Source organism: Sminthopsis crassicaudata, chromosome 3, assembly GCF_048593235.1.
Source record: "Sminthopsis crassicaudata isolate SCR6 chromosome 3, ASM4859323v1, whole genome shotgun sequence".
NCBI classification, from domain to species: domain Eukaryota; kingdom Metazoa; phylum Chordata; class Mammalia; order Dasyuromorphia; family Dasyuridae; genus Sminthopsis; species Sminthopsis crassicaudata.
The window spans coordinates 319,580,495-319,596,811 of NC_133619.1; the positions used below are offsets into that span (position 1 = coordinate 319,580,495).

Genomic DNA, 16,317 nt, shown 5'->3' on the forward strand with positions numbered 1-16,317 from the left:
ATAACATTCATATACCATAATTTATTCAGCCATTCTCCAATTGATGGGCATTCATTCAGTTTCTAGTTTCTTGCTACTACAAAAAGGGCTGCCACAAGCAATTTTGCATATATGGGTCCCTTTCCCTCTTTTAAGATCTCTTTGAGATATAAGCCCAATAGTAACACTGCTGGATCAAAGGGTATGCGCAGTTTGATAACTTTGAGCATAGTTCCAAATTAGAGCAAAGATTCTTAAGCTTTTTTGTGGCCCAAGGCAGTCAGATGAATACTATGGGAACTCTCTGGGGGGGGGGGGGGGATATATATAATCTTTCGTTGCATTAAATACTTAGAATTTATAAAGGAAACATTTGTTGAAGTATAATTATTAACAATATTTTAATTAAGTTCATGGAGCCCTAGTTAAAGAACTCTTAGATTAGATATCTTCAAAGCTCCTTCAAATCTAATTCTTTGCTGTTTCAGATTGCTAAAAGAATAGCACAAGCAATAAGTTTATTAAATAATATATAAATTAATTTATTAGACAATAAGATACCGTTCACTCAAAAAGCATTTGCTAAAGGGGCAGCTAGATAATGCAGTAGATAGAATGCTAGTCCTGAAATCAGGAGGACCTGAGTTCAAATCCAGCCTCAGACATTTAATACTTCCTAGCTGTATGATCCTGAGCAAGTCACTTAACCCTAATTGCCTGGGGAGGGGAAGCATTTGCTAAGTGACTTGTGTGCTATTCCCATTGAAAGCCTTAAGGGAGATTCCAAAGATTAATCATCATCTTTATGATTTAAGATTTGCTGTTTACTTAGTCATAGGATCATTTTATCCTTTCCTCTATGCTAGGAGCCTAGGTACTGTATTCCCATTTTACTGATGAAGAAAGTGAAGTACTTAAGAGTTATGGGGAGTTAGCCCCTGGTCACATAGCTAAACATATCTGAAGCATGATTTGAATTAAAGTCTGCCTGATTCCTGGTTCAGCATTGTGTGCATTGTGCTACTCAGCTAGAAGGAGGGACCAGCTACCATCTGATAATAGCATTTAACTCTAATTGTAAAGAAATTTTCCTTGGCATGAAGGTGAAATTTGCCCCAACTTCCAACCATTAACTTGTAGTTCTGCCCAGTATGGACAGTATGAATCAAATTCCTACTTCTTTGTGATAACTATTTTTATTAACACATCTTCTCTCCCCATAATTCTGATCCAAGGTAAATACTTCTCTGTCATGGCTGCTCTCCTCTATATGCACACTGTACCTCATTATTTTCCTTAAAATTGTGCTTCCCAGAACGGAATATAATACTTGCTATAGAGTCTGACCCAGGGCAAGATGCAAAGGGAGCATCACTTCTCTATTCCTGGAAACTATGCCAGTGAATACCTAAACAGGGTTTTTGGTTGTGACATCACATTGCTAAATTGATTTGTGTACATTAGAAACTCTCAGATCTTTTTCTGAGAAACTAACAATTCCATATCCATCCTATACTTGTGATTTTTTTATTTATTTATTTGTTTTTAGCCACGTGTAAGACTTTACATTTTATTAGGATCAACAGAGTGTTCTAAGCTACTTAGATTCTTTTGGATCCTAGGTATGTCTTTCTGTGTATTAGCTGTTCCCAGCATTGTGTACATCTGCAGATTTGTTGAGTAGTCACCCTGTGTATTATCTCTTTGGATATTGGTAAATGTTAACCAGTTTAGATCCTGGAACATACAGCTGGAACTTTTCAATAGAGGTAACCTTGAAGCATTAAGAACAAATGAGACGAACCAATCAGTTTTGAATCTATCTAATTGTATTATTATCTAGGCATTATCTGTCTATCTTCTTTACAAGAATAGTATAGTTTTTTTATCTAGCTTGCTGAAATCAAAGTAAATCTCTATAGCGATCCTCTGATATGACAGATTCTGAGAGAATTTAATGCCAATGTGAATGATTAAAGAAAAGGCTTTGGAGTGTATATTTAGAATTTGTGCTGATTCTGCCAGTAATTCACACATTATACAAGTAATACTTCCTCACTGGATTTCATTTTCCTCAGGTAAAAAAGATGAGGAATTAGATTAAATTCTCTGAAAACCATTTTTGAGAATGGTCAAAGAATGATAAATTCATAAACTATATGGATTTTGTTTTTTTAACTCTAGACCTATAGTTTGAAAATTCTTTTGTAACTTGACTTTAAAAAATCATTTTCCTGGGAAATGAAGTGATTTACCTCACCTTTGTCAATTTTATCTCCAGCTTAGAAATTTTTGTCAAGTAAAATATTATTTCATTTATTGTATTTATATTTATTTATATTGTATTCATTTATAATCACCCTCTGACATAGTAGATTATTATTTCATTTATTGTATTTATATTTATTTATATTGTATTCATTTATAATCACCCTCTGGCATAGTATTTTAACAGTAAATATTTGTTGATTGAATAATTTATTAGTAGCAAGACAAACACAGATCTTTCTTTTATACTCCAAAATCGGTCTGGCCACATGCTTAAATATATAAAATTAGACACTTTTGCAGTTATTTGGTTATTTCAAGCTGGTGGGTTTTTTAAAAAGATCATCCAGGTAATTATGTGGATTCTCTACTTTGTTTTGTATAGTAAATACAAGCTTAGATTAGTGGGATATTAACATTTTAAAAGCCAAAAGAAACTGAAATATAAATACAAGATTTTTTTTTTTTTTTTTTTTTTAAAGTTGGTGGTTCTGGTAAGCCATTGAGAAGTGGTTTCTTGACCTTGGGGCAAACTGTTGCACAAGTTTGGCTTGGGTCACATGATTCCTAATCATATGACAGGATTCACATGAGGAAATGTGAAGGTTTAGAATGAGTAAAATTTCAATAAACTTTAAAAATTGCATTATAAGTTTTTTTTCCCTCAAATTAAGTATTAAGCATAGTTTCCAATAGAAATATATATATATATATATATATGTATATATATGCATATATATAGGAGAAAGGGAAATCAAAATTATTTAATACATGATTTCAAGCTTCTTTAAAAAGCATTTGCAAAATTAAGAGTTTAAGGGTAATAGCTGTACTTCTACATAATTTTTTGTAGATTACTGTTTACCATGCACCCTATGGAAGCCCAGTAAACATTAATTTAGTCTGATGAAATGATTTTGTTTAAAAAACGTATAGTGGTAATTAATAGTTTCTGTTAATTTAGTGAAATCTACAGCTAAAGATCTTAAGACTCAGGAGTTTCTGCTTGCATTGAGATATACAGGATTTTTTGGATAGAATCCTTTTTTTGTATTGTCCTTTAGTTTCCTTGCTAAATATCCTTTTACAATTAAAAAAAAATTCTCTTAAATTGATTGGCTATGCCTCTCAAATATATAGCTGTCTCAAAGGTAATATTTAACCCATGAATTTCCTGATTCATTTCTCTTTCCCCACTTGAGAATTGCATTTTTTGAGGAGAAGTTTGATTTTTTGGCATTTTTATTAGTATTGGAAAAGTCTTTATCTTTCTACAAATGTATTCTGTATGATCTATCATGATAAGTACCGATCTATTTGACATTACCCTTTATCTTTTGGTAAAAATTGAAGCAGTCTACTTTAAGAAACAAAATCTTTTCTGTCAGAGAAACTTTTTTTTTTTTTTTTTTTTTTTTTTTAGGGGTGAAGGGAGAGACTGGGGCCTTGGGCCAGTTCACTCCTTATTTGGAAGCAGCCTTCTCTTCATGTGACTGGCAATGATATGTTTCCTCTTTGATATCTATTAGACTACTGACTGCTCCACAGATTGTTCCTGGAAATATTCCGCAGGCCACTTTGAGCCACCATTGACACAGCCCTGATTTAATTATAACATCACTTGGACAATATTTGCATTTAAGAGATATTTTTTGATGCAAGGATCATTAAAATCACTCCAAGATTTTACAAATTCAGTCCAGTCTACTTTCTTTGATATTCCCAAAGAAAAAAGCTAAGTGTAAAGAAAATATTAATAGGCTTTCAAGTACAGAATATGAGAATAGTTGGATTTGGAATTGTGTGCCATAAAGAGACAGAGCCTAAGAAGCTAGAGGGGAAAAAATTTGAATTCAAGTTCTCTTTTAAGACATATTATTTGTAGAACTCTGGACATATCACTTCAAGCTCTCAGTGCTCCAGGTAACAGAAACTCAGAAGGTTCTGAGTTGTAGAGTCCAGTATTGTGGTAGAGGAAGCTTCATCAGGAATTTATTTTTTATCAGTAAAATCACAGATCCAGTTCTACTTTCTTTCCTCCCCTCTTTATCCTGTATTTAGGACAGGCAATAAAAGTAGAGAGTGTGTGTTAGTATTGTAGAAAATTAAAATCTATTTTCTTTAAAACATTCATTAAGGGTAAATGTCAGCATTGTTCTAAATCAGATTTTTAGATAATTGATAATCCTCAAAAATAAGTCATCTCAGAATTCCATGTGTTTAATTTATGTCAAATTACTTGCTATTTATTTAGGCTGTGGGAGAGGTTAGGAAGGGAGAAATTTGGAACACAAAGTTTTATAAGGGTGAATGTTAAAAACTATCTTTGCTGTATTTTGAAAAATAAAAAGCTATTTTAAAAATAAACAAATCTTTATAACTTGTTAAATTGTCGAGCTCCTGAGAATAGAACTTGTTTGTTACTTTTTTTAAAAATGTGTATCCCAATTCATGATGTGGTTCCTGGCCCATAGTAGACTTAATAAATTCACTTAAGTATAGAGAGTAGTCTTTACCTCAGCTAGCATCATCCATAACTTAACACAATAAATGTTTGGTCATAGTCTTGAAAGATTGTACGAAACGTTTTTTAAACATAATTTTACCAAGAATGTGGGGGTAGGGGGTAAGATGATACTATGATAAAGAATCTAAGTAGCCTACAAATAAGGGGGTACTCACTGTAACTTAGTGAGTGTGGCCTGATGCAGATTACAATGTGTTGTATAAATGTTTAAACAAAATAGATAAAAATTCAATACAGTGGAGATAATGTTATTTTATTGTTTTCTAAGTCTACATGCCTGGATTTTAACACCATTGTCTTAAAGTATCTGGGATATGGACAAAGACTGGCTTTAGATTATTGTTTCATGGTAGTATCAAAGACTAAAGTGCTTATGATTTCTCCTCTCTCTTCACACCTTGGTATTCTATATGTTAAATAATAATTCAAGTCGTATATTTAGATTCCATAAAAGAGAGTTAATTAACTTTTAGTACACAAAGATTCTAACAAGAGAATAAGACATATATATATATCAGTCTATATATAAATGTGCATATATTCCCAAGGCAAACATTATTGAATCAGTTATACTCCTCATGGTGACAATAGCACTTGCAGTTACAGAATTTAAAAAAAGCAAAATTAAAGCCTTAAAAATACATAAAAAGGAAAATTATAGAGACTACAAATCAAGATAATACAAAGGGAAATAAAACAAGCACAGTCTTAACCTAAGTCTCCTAACCGGAGTCCAATTTGAATTTCTCTGTAGACAGTTTTTAATCATTTAAGTGATCCTTGGCAGCTCACATTTCTAGTCTAAGGTTTCTGTAAAATACATCCTACTGCTTCTTTACCTCCCAAGAATTTTAGATATCTAAAAAGCATTTTGAGCTATTTGTGATAAAGTACCATTATTCATTTATTTTCTATAAATATATTTCCCTGAGTAACTTTCAACTTTGAACTGAAATATATATATTTATATTTTAAATCACTAAACACATATGTACTCAGAATTTTTATAGTTATTAAAAAAAGGAAGTTCAGAGTTCGGAAATTAACTATCTGAATGACTTGCAGTTTCTGTCTGTCTCTAGTCATGAGGTACTGATGATACATCCTGTTTTTCTTCACCTACTTTATAGATTTAGCATGAGAAAGGTCCTCTGGTCTACAGGCTTCAAACTAGAGGCCCACAAAATTCAGCATCAGGGTTTTTACATTTTCTGAAGGGGAAAATAACACTATTGAAAATAATTGGACTAATTGGAATATAGGTTGATTTTTGTTGTTGGGTTTTGTTTGTTTTTTAAAACTGAATTTTTTTTCTCCTAAACAAGCATTTTGCTGCTTATTAGAGCAGAGGTTTCAAAGAGATAACAACTTTTGCCTATCAAATAGAAGTTATTCAGTACCATACATGTATACGTGCATACACACCAGAAGCCATGCTAAGTGCATTACAAATATACTTGAGGAAACGGAGGCAATTAGAGCTTTAAGGGACAAAGCTAGTGTCTGAGGATACTATAGCTGCTAGTACCTTTCTCTGTTCTCCCTCCCTGCTGAAAGTATCTGGTATTTATTTCTTTATGCTGGTTATGTGAATGTTGCCTTTCTTTTTTCCTCCTTCCCCTTTGGCACATAATAAGTACCTACTTGATATCACTTAATTGAAATACTTGATAATATTGAGTAAATTGATTCAGAATAGATTTTAATGAGATATTTCAAAATTGTTCCTATTGTATAAAATCAGCACATAAGTGTTCTATATAGATTTTTCAGTGTTATTGATTATTTTGAAGCCTTATTATTAGCAGCATACAAATTCTGAATTTAATCTTTCTCTTTTCTTTTGTCATGTCATCATCTGGATTAGCCAGAATATCACCAGTGATCTGGGAATTGCTTATTTGTTTTTCTAAGGTCCCATGTTGTCAGGAAGTAGGTTAAACCCTGAAACTAAATGATCCCCCGAATAAATAAAATTGAAGATTGTTTTGTGAATTGTCACATATATGTAAGTGTGAGTCAAGAGCAGCAACTTGAACAATCAAGAAAGAAACAAATTGTGTAGATGGATTTTTTTTCCCCCATCCTTTTGTTTGAGGGATTCATGGGGAATTACCATGAAACTAGCCATTTTTTCCCTGAAATAAGGCTACAGCTATATAGGGAAGCCTGGGAATAAGGAAAAGGAATGTGATCCTTGTGATCCCTCTTTCTCTCTTCTATACCCTAACTTCCCAGCTAATTGGCAAGCCACATTATTGAATTTAGAGAAGGAAGTAAGGCCAAAAATTGGATGACTCCCCTAAGAGAAGATGAAAGCAAATAAGTTAAAAGGATGACTTGCTAATAGTTTTAGTTAATAATTCAAAGACTTGAACCCTAGTGATGTGATCAATTTTGTGAACGTGCCATGTGATCCTGAAAAAATGATGAGTTCTGAAATACTGGGTTTGTGGTATAAGTAGAATGGAAAAGAATATTTATGAAAGATGATGAGATAGAATAGACAAGACTTGATAACTGGTGAGGGAAGGGGAGGGCAAATAAAAATAAGGATAGTTGAGTTTTTGAATCTGGGTGACAAAAATGGTAGTGTCTTGAATAGAATAGAAGTACTTAGGCGAGATACAATTAGGGGGAAAGATAATGAATTTCTTTTGGACCTATTGATTTTGAAATGTATATGCAGCATAGAGTTAGAGATAGCTAGTTGGTAGTTTGAGTTATGAAAATGAAGACCAGAAGAAACATAAGTGTTAGGGGGTGTGCATTTTATACTATGACATCTCATCAGATCATCTGGAGTAAAGTGAAGACCTAGAATGGAGCCCTGGGGTATATACAATACTTTTAGATCTGAGGTGAGGAATGTTTACCCTCAATTATAAAATGGGGATAATAATAGATAATAATAGCCAGATGATAAAAATTTCAGGGTTTTTGTGAAGATCAAATTAAGAATTGTTCATAAAAATTCTAGCCAGTTACTATTATTATTATGTGACTAAGGAAAACTGGTGCCATATCCTAAATGTCTAAGATAAAGAGGTGGAAAAATTTACAGAGAGATCACGAATATTGATAAAGGGCCATTAGATTTATTAATACAGATAATTGGTTATTAAATGTTTTTTTAAGCAGTGGTGAGAAGATGTGGGAAGGGTGGTAAACAATAGAAAAAGAACCAGTAAATAGAGAAAAAAGAGATGGGAAATCATAGACCCAAAGGGGTAAGTTCATCATTGAGATGCTTAAAGGTTAAGTTACAGTTAGAAGAATTGGTGTTGCAGGAGATGTGCCACTGTATCTTTTGGAGAGCAGAACAAAGGAGAGAATAAGGTATGAAATATGTTAGAGAAAGCATATAGTGGGATTAATCTCATGTGGAAATTTAGAAAGGAATAAAACAGTAAGGTGAGAGATTTGAAGGTGGAAGGACAGTGTATAGCTGAAATGGCTAACTGGCTACCTTAAAATACAGGATTATGAAAGGAGTAAAATGAGGCCTGGCCAGGGGTGATGGCTTAGGAAAGCATGGGAGGGCACAGGGTCTATTTGCTGTAGGGTTATCAGAGTTAGAACAGAACAGGAGGTTATGGCCCAAGGGAATTTTAAAGCTATGTATTGTGATTGTGTAACCTCATAGTATCAAGTTTAGATGGTATGATGAGATGGGATGGAGTGATTAACTCAGGGTAAAAAAATAACTGATCAAAATTATAATGGAACAAGGAGAATGAAGATAAAGAGAATAGCATCTCACTCTTTATCTCAAGTAGTCAAAGGAAGGAAGAATATAAAACATACATTGTTAACATGCAGAAATACATTTTACATTAAATAGGATCAAAAAAAGAAAGAATAAAATAGATTTAAAAAGGATTAGTCCTAAACATAGCATACTAAGATTGTTCAAACAAGTTTAAAGCTCTCTTTCCATTGCAAATTGAGAGTCTGCCTATTAATTGAAGAATGACTGAACAAGTTATGGAATATAAATGTGATAGAATGGTACTGTACTCTCAGAGGACAGATGAAGAAAATGAGAACAATTGAGTGAAGTGAAGAGAAACAGGAAAAGAGTTTGTAAAATGCCAACAATTTTGAAAGACTTTAAGAACTCTGATGGATCAGTGACCAACCAGAAGACTCATGATGAAACAACATTCAGGCTACCTATTAATAGAGAATTGAAGAACTAAATGAAGAATGAGACATATAGAGAAATATATCTAGATTAGGGGGAAAGAAAAGCACAATTAATTTACACATTGATCAAAATTTGCATCCCTTTGGGCAGAGCACCCACAGATAAAGGGTGGGATAGCCTGTATAGACAGAAGGGAAGAGAAAGAAAAGAGCTGTGTAGCCCAATTAGTCATTTCCAGGTGGGTCCCCAGTAGGGTATCTCCTACCCACAGAGGCTCTTGTTTGTCCTTGGTTTTCCAAGAGGAAAGGGGATACTGTGACATTCAAGTGATTTGGATTTAAGTGAGGGAGAGCTGTGCAAAGTCACTTGCCTCACTTTCTCCTCCAAAATTGAGTTCAGTGGCAAAATATAGATTGGGACAACTGCAGATGGTCCTATATGTAGTAGGAGACCTTAGCCTTTTTAAGCTAAGTTATTTAACAGGTCTCAGGTTAAGGCAGTGCCCAACCAATGATGAAGTCTATCTAAGAAATGAGGCAGAGAATGCCCCCTTTTGCCCAGAAAAAAAAAATCAATCTTAAAGGGGGAAAACCTTTATGGTTTCTGGTCAAAACAGCAATGATTGCTACTTAGATTCACTTTGAGCCAGTCAAGGCCCAAACTATAACTAAGTGGGGCTTGGCCTGGTATCTACTGTTAGTCAATCAACAAGAGCCTGGTAATTTGTATTTAAGTGATAAGGCCATGGTCCCAGCCAGTCAACTTGAAGTATCTTATGAGGTTTTATGAATAAGAATTTACACAGATTTCTTTGGGCAGAACTACCATGTTATAGCCTTACTTCTCTGATGGTCTTGGGCCAAGTGACTTCTGTGAGCTTTAATTTTCCATCTATGAAATGAGTTTAATGAGTGGTATCCCAGAACCTTTCAACTCTAAATCCTATTTGAATTTTTGCTTTGTTTCTGTATAGGTAAATTAGCAAGATGGATTTTTCCCGACTACCCAAAATCCGTGATGAAGACCAAGAAAATGTATTTGGCTATGTGTATGGAGTCTCAGGACCTGGTAAGGATTGCTTCTTTATTTCATTGTTGAGTTTGTTCTTTTATCAGTATATAGGCCACTCACAGGTAAGCCTATTTGGCATCCTCTTTATATATCCAAATTCCATCTGTCTTTCAAGAACCAGCTCAACTTTACTTTGTCAGTTGTTCCCTGACCACCTTATCCTTCAGTAACCTCTCCTTCCTCAGAACTTTTATATCAGTTATATATGCTCATGTGACTTTTTTCAATTGTCTTGAATTGTTCTTTAAATTTCTTAACAGTTTATTTGCCCATTTAAGTCTCTACTTCACAACAAAGTTGAAATTTTCCTGAGTAGAAATCAAGGGTTGTTTTGTTTTTTGTTTTTTTCCTCACAAAATTTTACATGTAATAGATGCTTAATAAAAATTTGGACCTTCAAAATTACCATAACAATTGACCCTGTGAATTTGAGAAGTTTTAAAATAAAAGAAATTTTAAAACTTTTTTTTTTTCCCTATCCATTTTATTTCCTCCATCTGGTAACAGATGTCTCTCAGATTAACTGATTATGTGGTAACCCATGTCCAATAGAGAGAGTGAAAGGAAGAAGCTTATACAAGTCTTACATAGATAGTCAATAAGTATTTATTAGGTACTCTCTCTATAGTTGCTGATCTAAGTACTAAGAATACAGATAAAAAAAGAATAAAACAATCCTTAGAGAAGATTTACCTTAGAACTAGATGAAAACCATAAGAAGATTCTTTTGGTCCTCTAATTTCTTTGCATTCAGATTGGATTACTTGGCAGCTCTTTCCAAAGTTGACTTCCTAGCCTTCCATTTTGTATAGGAAAACTCATCTCTGACATGTGGTAGAAATGTTCTCTTCTTTTTGGAGGTTCCAAGATTGTATTACTTTCTCTTCATAAGATCTAAGTAAGTGCTTTAAATATTCTAAATCCTATGTATTTGGCTCCTTTAAACCCTCTCACTTCACCATAAAAAGCCTAAAGAAATATCACCAAGGCAGCCCTCTTTGTAGTGGCCAGAAACTGGAAACTGAGTGGATGCCCATCAATTGTCATTTCTTAGCTACATCTAAAAATAGAAGTTATTAGGAACAGTACCATGTATATATAATAGGCAATATTAGAGCTAAACTGGAAAAGGTAGCATCTCTCCCCTTTCCCTTGTTTATTGACCAGGTGAAACATTGGCTTTAAATTTTTTTTAAGTTCATTTTTTATAAATTTGATGATTTTGTTGAATGAATTTAAATTTTTTTGTATAATCACATCCATCCCTGGAAACATACACACTAACAAGTTCATATGTTCATGTAGTCTTTTTTTTTTTTTTTTTTTTTTTTTTTTTTTTTTTTTTATTAAAATTTGGGGATTTGATTCATAGTTTAAAAAAAAAAAAAAAAAAAAAAAAGATGCTCCCTGTTTCATAGTAATGAGTGTCCAGGTTACCAGACGCTGATATTTAATTTTTGATTTCACACTTATTTTTTAGACTGATTACCAGCATCTGTGACTTTATAACTGACAATGTTCTACACTAACAGTTAATTAAAATGTTTATATTAAACCTAGGTTTTACCATAATTTGTCTTTGAACATTTGCTGTTATGTAGTTTTAAACAAATATTATAGGAGGCCTAATACTAGCAGACTTACTTCAGTTTACATCTGAAAAAAGTAAATCCCTTCCTTCTTCCCCCAGCAACCCCAAAATCACAATAAGCAGCCTCTCATTTTGTTTTTTTTATCATGTTTAGCTTTAGTTTTAATTATAACTTTTAAGTACTCTTTAAATATTTTAATTTTAAATAAAAGTACATGACAGTTGTTTTTTGTTACAGTGGTCACTGCCTGTAACATGGCCGGTGCAGCTATGTATGAACTGGTAAGAGTGGGCCATAGTGAACTGGTTGGAGAGATTATTCGGTTGGAAGGTGATATGGCCACTATCCAGGTGTATGAAGAAACCTGTATCCTTCTTCTTAATGGAAAAATATTGCCCTTTTCACAATATTAACATTTTTATACCAAAGGCAGAAGCAACAGATATGTTTTTCAGATTTTAATTTATAGACTCGGAAGCATGGTATTTAAAAATATACACAAATGTAAACACAAATAAAACCCTCTTCTGATGTGTGACAAAATAGGTTGAGGGAATTGGAAAAGAAAAATAAACTAATAGAAATATAATGACTCTTCTCCAGAAAGACTTGTAAGAAATATTTCTTAAAATGAAAAAATTTTGGTTTTAGGTTGTGTACTAAAACTAGATGTAACATGATGACTTTGTTACGTCAAACCAAAAGCCAAGCAAATGAATGTTAATAATATATGATAATAACCTTTGAGAATCATAATTTTAACAACCTAAATATATGTTTGCAATTTTCAAATTAAAAAAAGGAAAGAAATGCTTGATAAGAAATTATTACTTATTTTTGCATTTAACTGTAAAAATGACTTCAAATTTTGCTTTATTATTTTATGTGATTACATGAATTTGTACAAGAATTGTGGTTTAGCATTGCTTTCTTACAGTGCTAAATTGCATATCAAGATATGTTGACTCAATTTGAAGGATTTTATCAGATTCTTCATGTCTCAATTTTTTCATCTTTTTTTCCCCCCTGAGGCCATTGGGGTTGGTCCTAGGAAGTGTTAAGTGTCTGAGACCACATTTGAACTCGGGTCCTCCTGACTTCAGGGATGATGTTCTATCCACTGTGCCACCTAATGTTGTTATGTAAATGGTGGTCTGCGTATACCTATAATAAGCACTTCAGGTTAGAGTCACCGTAAAATGATGTTTCTCATTGCCTTTAGTCATCACTAACTAAATTTCACCTGGAACTTATTGCATTGTAGAGAGAGCAGCTTGGTAGCATGGGAGTAAGGAGCAGTTTGGAGGAGCAACATTGAGACTGGTGGGAGGCAATGACAGTACAAAAAGTCTGTTGGGAGGGGAGGACAGTCTTGTGGAACTAGGGACAGTACCTCATCAACGTGCCTGTTCTTAAAGACAGTAATTCTCACATCTCCAAAGGAGTATGCAGCAAATTGTAGAAACAGCATTCACAGAAATCTTGGGAAAGAGATTGTTCTCCCTTACATTTGAGTACCTGTGGAAAAATCTCATTCATCCTGTGCTACTTCCTGCTATAGTTTGGTTACATGAAAAATTTAACTATCAGTTTCTCTACATCTTCTAACTCCATAATGAGATGTCACCATTTCCTCACCACTTACTATTCCACAACCCTTTGCAATCTGGCTTTCTACCATAGCAATTCACAGAATCCATTCTCTTAAAATTTGGCATGGATCCAATTAATTGCTAAATATGGTAGGCTTGTAAGAAATTTATTAAAAGTTGCTTGTCTTTAAAAAAAAAAATTTATTCTTGCAAGGCCCAGCTTGTATACTATATTTGTTTTGTCTTTGCAACCCTAGTGCACAAGCACTGGGCTTATAAAAAAACTTATTAAAAAGCCTTGCAAATAGTCAACAATTAATAAATTTTTAGGAAACTATAACTCAAAAGTATTGTGATTCAGAAAATGTACTATAGGAAATAGCTATAAAACTAGGAGTTGTAAAGTTTGTAAATTTTCTCATCGGTTTTCACTCACTTTCTGAATTTTTTACCTCCTTAGCTCCATTTTTCTGTGTTTTTTGTCTTTTCTCATGTAAGTCATTTCTCAATTCTTAAGATTTTTAAATGTAATTTTAATTTGTGAGTTTTGAACTTATTGCTAAGAATTGGACTTGACTGCAGCCCCTAATATTAAATATTAAAGTATGTACCCATCATTCATGGCTTTGTTTCTGCTATAATATGGTACTTCTTCATTTCCTAATATGAATGTGTACACAATGTGTAGTCCTTTTATTTCTATTAAAACTTTTAAAATATCAAATTTTCCTTAGCTTATCGTTTTCAGCTGGTGTATCTGTTGGTGATCCAGTACTCCGGACTGGCAAACCCCTCTCCGTGGAGCTAGGTCCTGGTATAATGGGAGCCATTTTTGATGGTATTCAGAGGCCTTTGTCAGACATCAGCCATCAAACACAAAGCATTTATATTCCCAGAGGAGTCAATGTATCTGCTCTTAGCAGGGATATCAAATGGGAATTTATACCTTCTAAAAACCTTCGGGTATGTTGTGGTTCGTTGACCAAGATTTTTTAATGTTTTGGCAAAGATGATCAAAGTGAGATTAGACTGAAGGAAATGACACTGGAAAATTCCATATAATTATAATGTAATCCCAAATAAACTACAAAGCATCTTTTGAATTTCTCTGTGTTTTATATAGCAGTCATATTAAGTAAAATGGTTAGCAGTAACATACTTACAATCAAGTAAGACCACAGAATTATTTCAGTAGAGGTGAACTAATTGCCATTTGTTTTAAAACAACTATATGTTCCTTAGGTTGGCAGTCATATCACTGGTGGAGATATTTATGGATTGGTGAATGAGAACTCCCTCATCAAACACAAATTAATGCTGCCACCCCGCAACCGAGGGACAGTGACATATATTGCTCCACCTGGCAACTATGATACCTCAGTAAGTATCTTTCAAACGTTTTGGACAATGTAATTCTTATCCTGATACTGTCTTTGTCTTTAGCTTCAATTAATAATAAGTGAAACTTAACTTTGGAAAGAATTCTTGTAATTTTTATTTTAATCAGAATTGTTTAACAGAGTAGGTCTTGGAAAGGGGGCTACAAAATATATTTTTATTTTGTTTTTAAGAAACAGGAGAAATTTTTTGTTCATTTTTCCCTCCTAAAATGCCTTTTTGAAGTTCTGCTCCTATAGGAATCCAGTAGATCTTTTTCTTCTCATTTGTCTATATCTGTAAACCTAAGTAATGATGGCATACAAGTACATATACAAGGCTGAAAATTTTCCAAAAAATTATAGTTTAATATTGTTCAAATTGTTCTTGGTTCTCTTGTTGAGATATATCACATCCTTAGTTTAAAAGTTACAATTTATCCAGTTGATCAATGATGGACAGAGGTAGCTACACCCAGAGAAGAAACACTGGGAAGTGAATGTAAATTGTTAGCACTAATATCTGTCTGCCCAGGTTACATGTACCTTCGGAATCTAAAGTTTATTGTGCAACAAGAAAATGATATTCACACACATGTATTGTATCTAGACTATATTGTAACACATGTAAAATGTATGGGATTGCCTGTCATCGGGGGGAGGGAATAGAGGGAGGGAGGGATAATTTGGAAAAATGAATACAAGGGATAATATTATAAAAAAATATATATATATAAAATTAAAAATTATTAATTTAAAAAAAAAGTTACAATTTATCATTTTGTTACAATTAGAATAAGAAACATTCAATTTCATAGCAAATGTTGTCCTCTTACAGGATGTTGTATTGGAACTTGAATTTGAGGGGATAAAAGAGAAGTTCACCATGATCCAAGTGTGGCCTGTCCGTCAAGTCCGACCTGTCACTGAGAAGTTACCTGCCAATCACCCTTTATTAACTGGCCAGCGAGTCCTTGATGCCCTTTTCCCGTAAGCACACTGGGGTTTTTTTTTTGTTGTTGTTTTTTGTTTTTTGTTTTTTGTTTTTAGTTGTTTTTTAATGCACATTGCTTCATCAATCATGTTGGGAAAGAAAAATGGGAACAAAAGGGGAAACCATGGGAGAGATTTTAAAAAGAAACAAACATAGTGTTGGTTTACATTTAGTCTCCCTAGTTCATTTTCTGGATGCAGATGGCTTTTTCTATCCAAAGTTTATTTGGGATTGCCTTGGATCACTGAACCATTGAGAAGAACTAAGTCTTTCAAAGTTGATCATCACACAATCTTGCTGTTACTGTGTACAATGTATACCTGGGTCTGCTTATTTCACTCAGCATCAGTTCATGGAAATCTTTCTAAGGCCTTTCCAAAATCAGCTTGTTATTCATTTTTTTATAGAACAATGATATTTCATTACCTTCATATACCAGAACTTATTCAGTCATTCCCCAGTTGATGGGCCTCTACTCATTTTCCAATTCTTTGTTACCACAAAAAGAGCTACTACAAACATTTTTTGTATGTGGATCCTTTTCCTGCTTTTATGATGTCCTTGGGATACAGAGCAGAACTTCTGGGTCAAAGGATATGCAGTTTTGTAGCCCTTTGACCATAGTTCCAAATAAGCATACTGTTGTTGATTAATGCTGAATTGCTCCAGTTGGGGCTGTTTGTGGTAATCTTGCCATAGGTTATCCATATGCCATTGCTAATAAAAGTGCAGACCCTTAGGTAGCAATTTTAAGTTTTCTAAATGTTG

At 33.4% G+C, this 16,317-nt stretch overlaps 1 protein-coding gene across 1 annotated transcript in view; it reads left to right on the plus strand.

The window, feature by feature from the left end:
* Window positions 1-16,317, plus strand: part of ATP6V1A (ATPase H+ transporting V1 subunit A) — a 43,423-nt gene that overhangs the window by 9,805 nt on the left and 17,301 nt on the right. Inside the window, exons 2-6 of the mRNA XM_074301219.1 lie at window positions 9,898-9,992; window positions 11,825-11,953; window positions 13,928-14,142; window positions 14,422-14,559; window positions 15,394-15,545. Of these exons, the coding sequence (XP_074157320.1) occupies window positions 9,911-9,992; window positions 11,825-11,953; window positions 13,928-14,142; window positions 14,422-14,559; window positions 15,394-15,545 (716 nt within the window). The 5' untranslated portion in view covers window positions 9,898-9,910. The remainder of the gene's footprint in view (window positions 1-9,897; window positions 9,993-11,824; window positions 11,954-13,927; window positions 14,143-14,421; window positions 14,560-15,393; window positions 15,546-16,317) is intronic.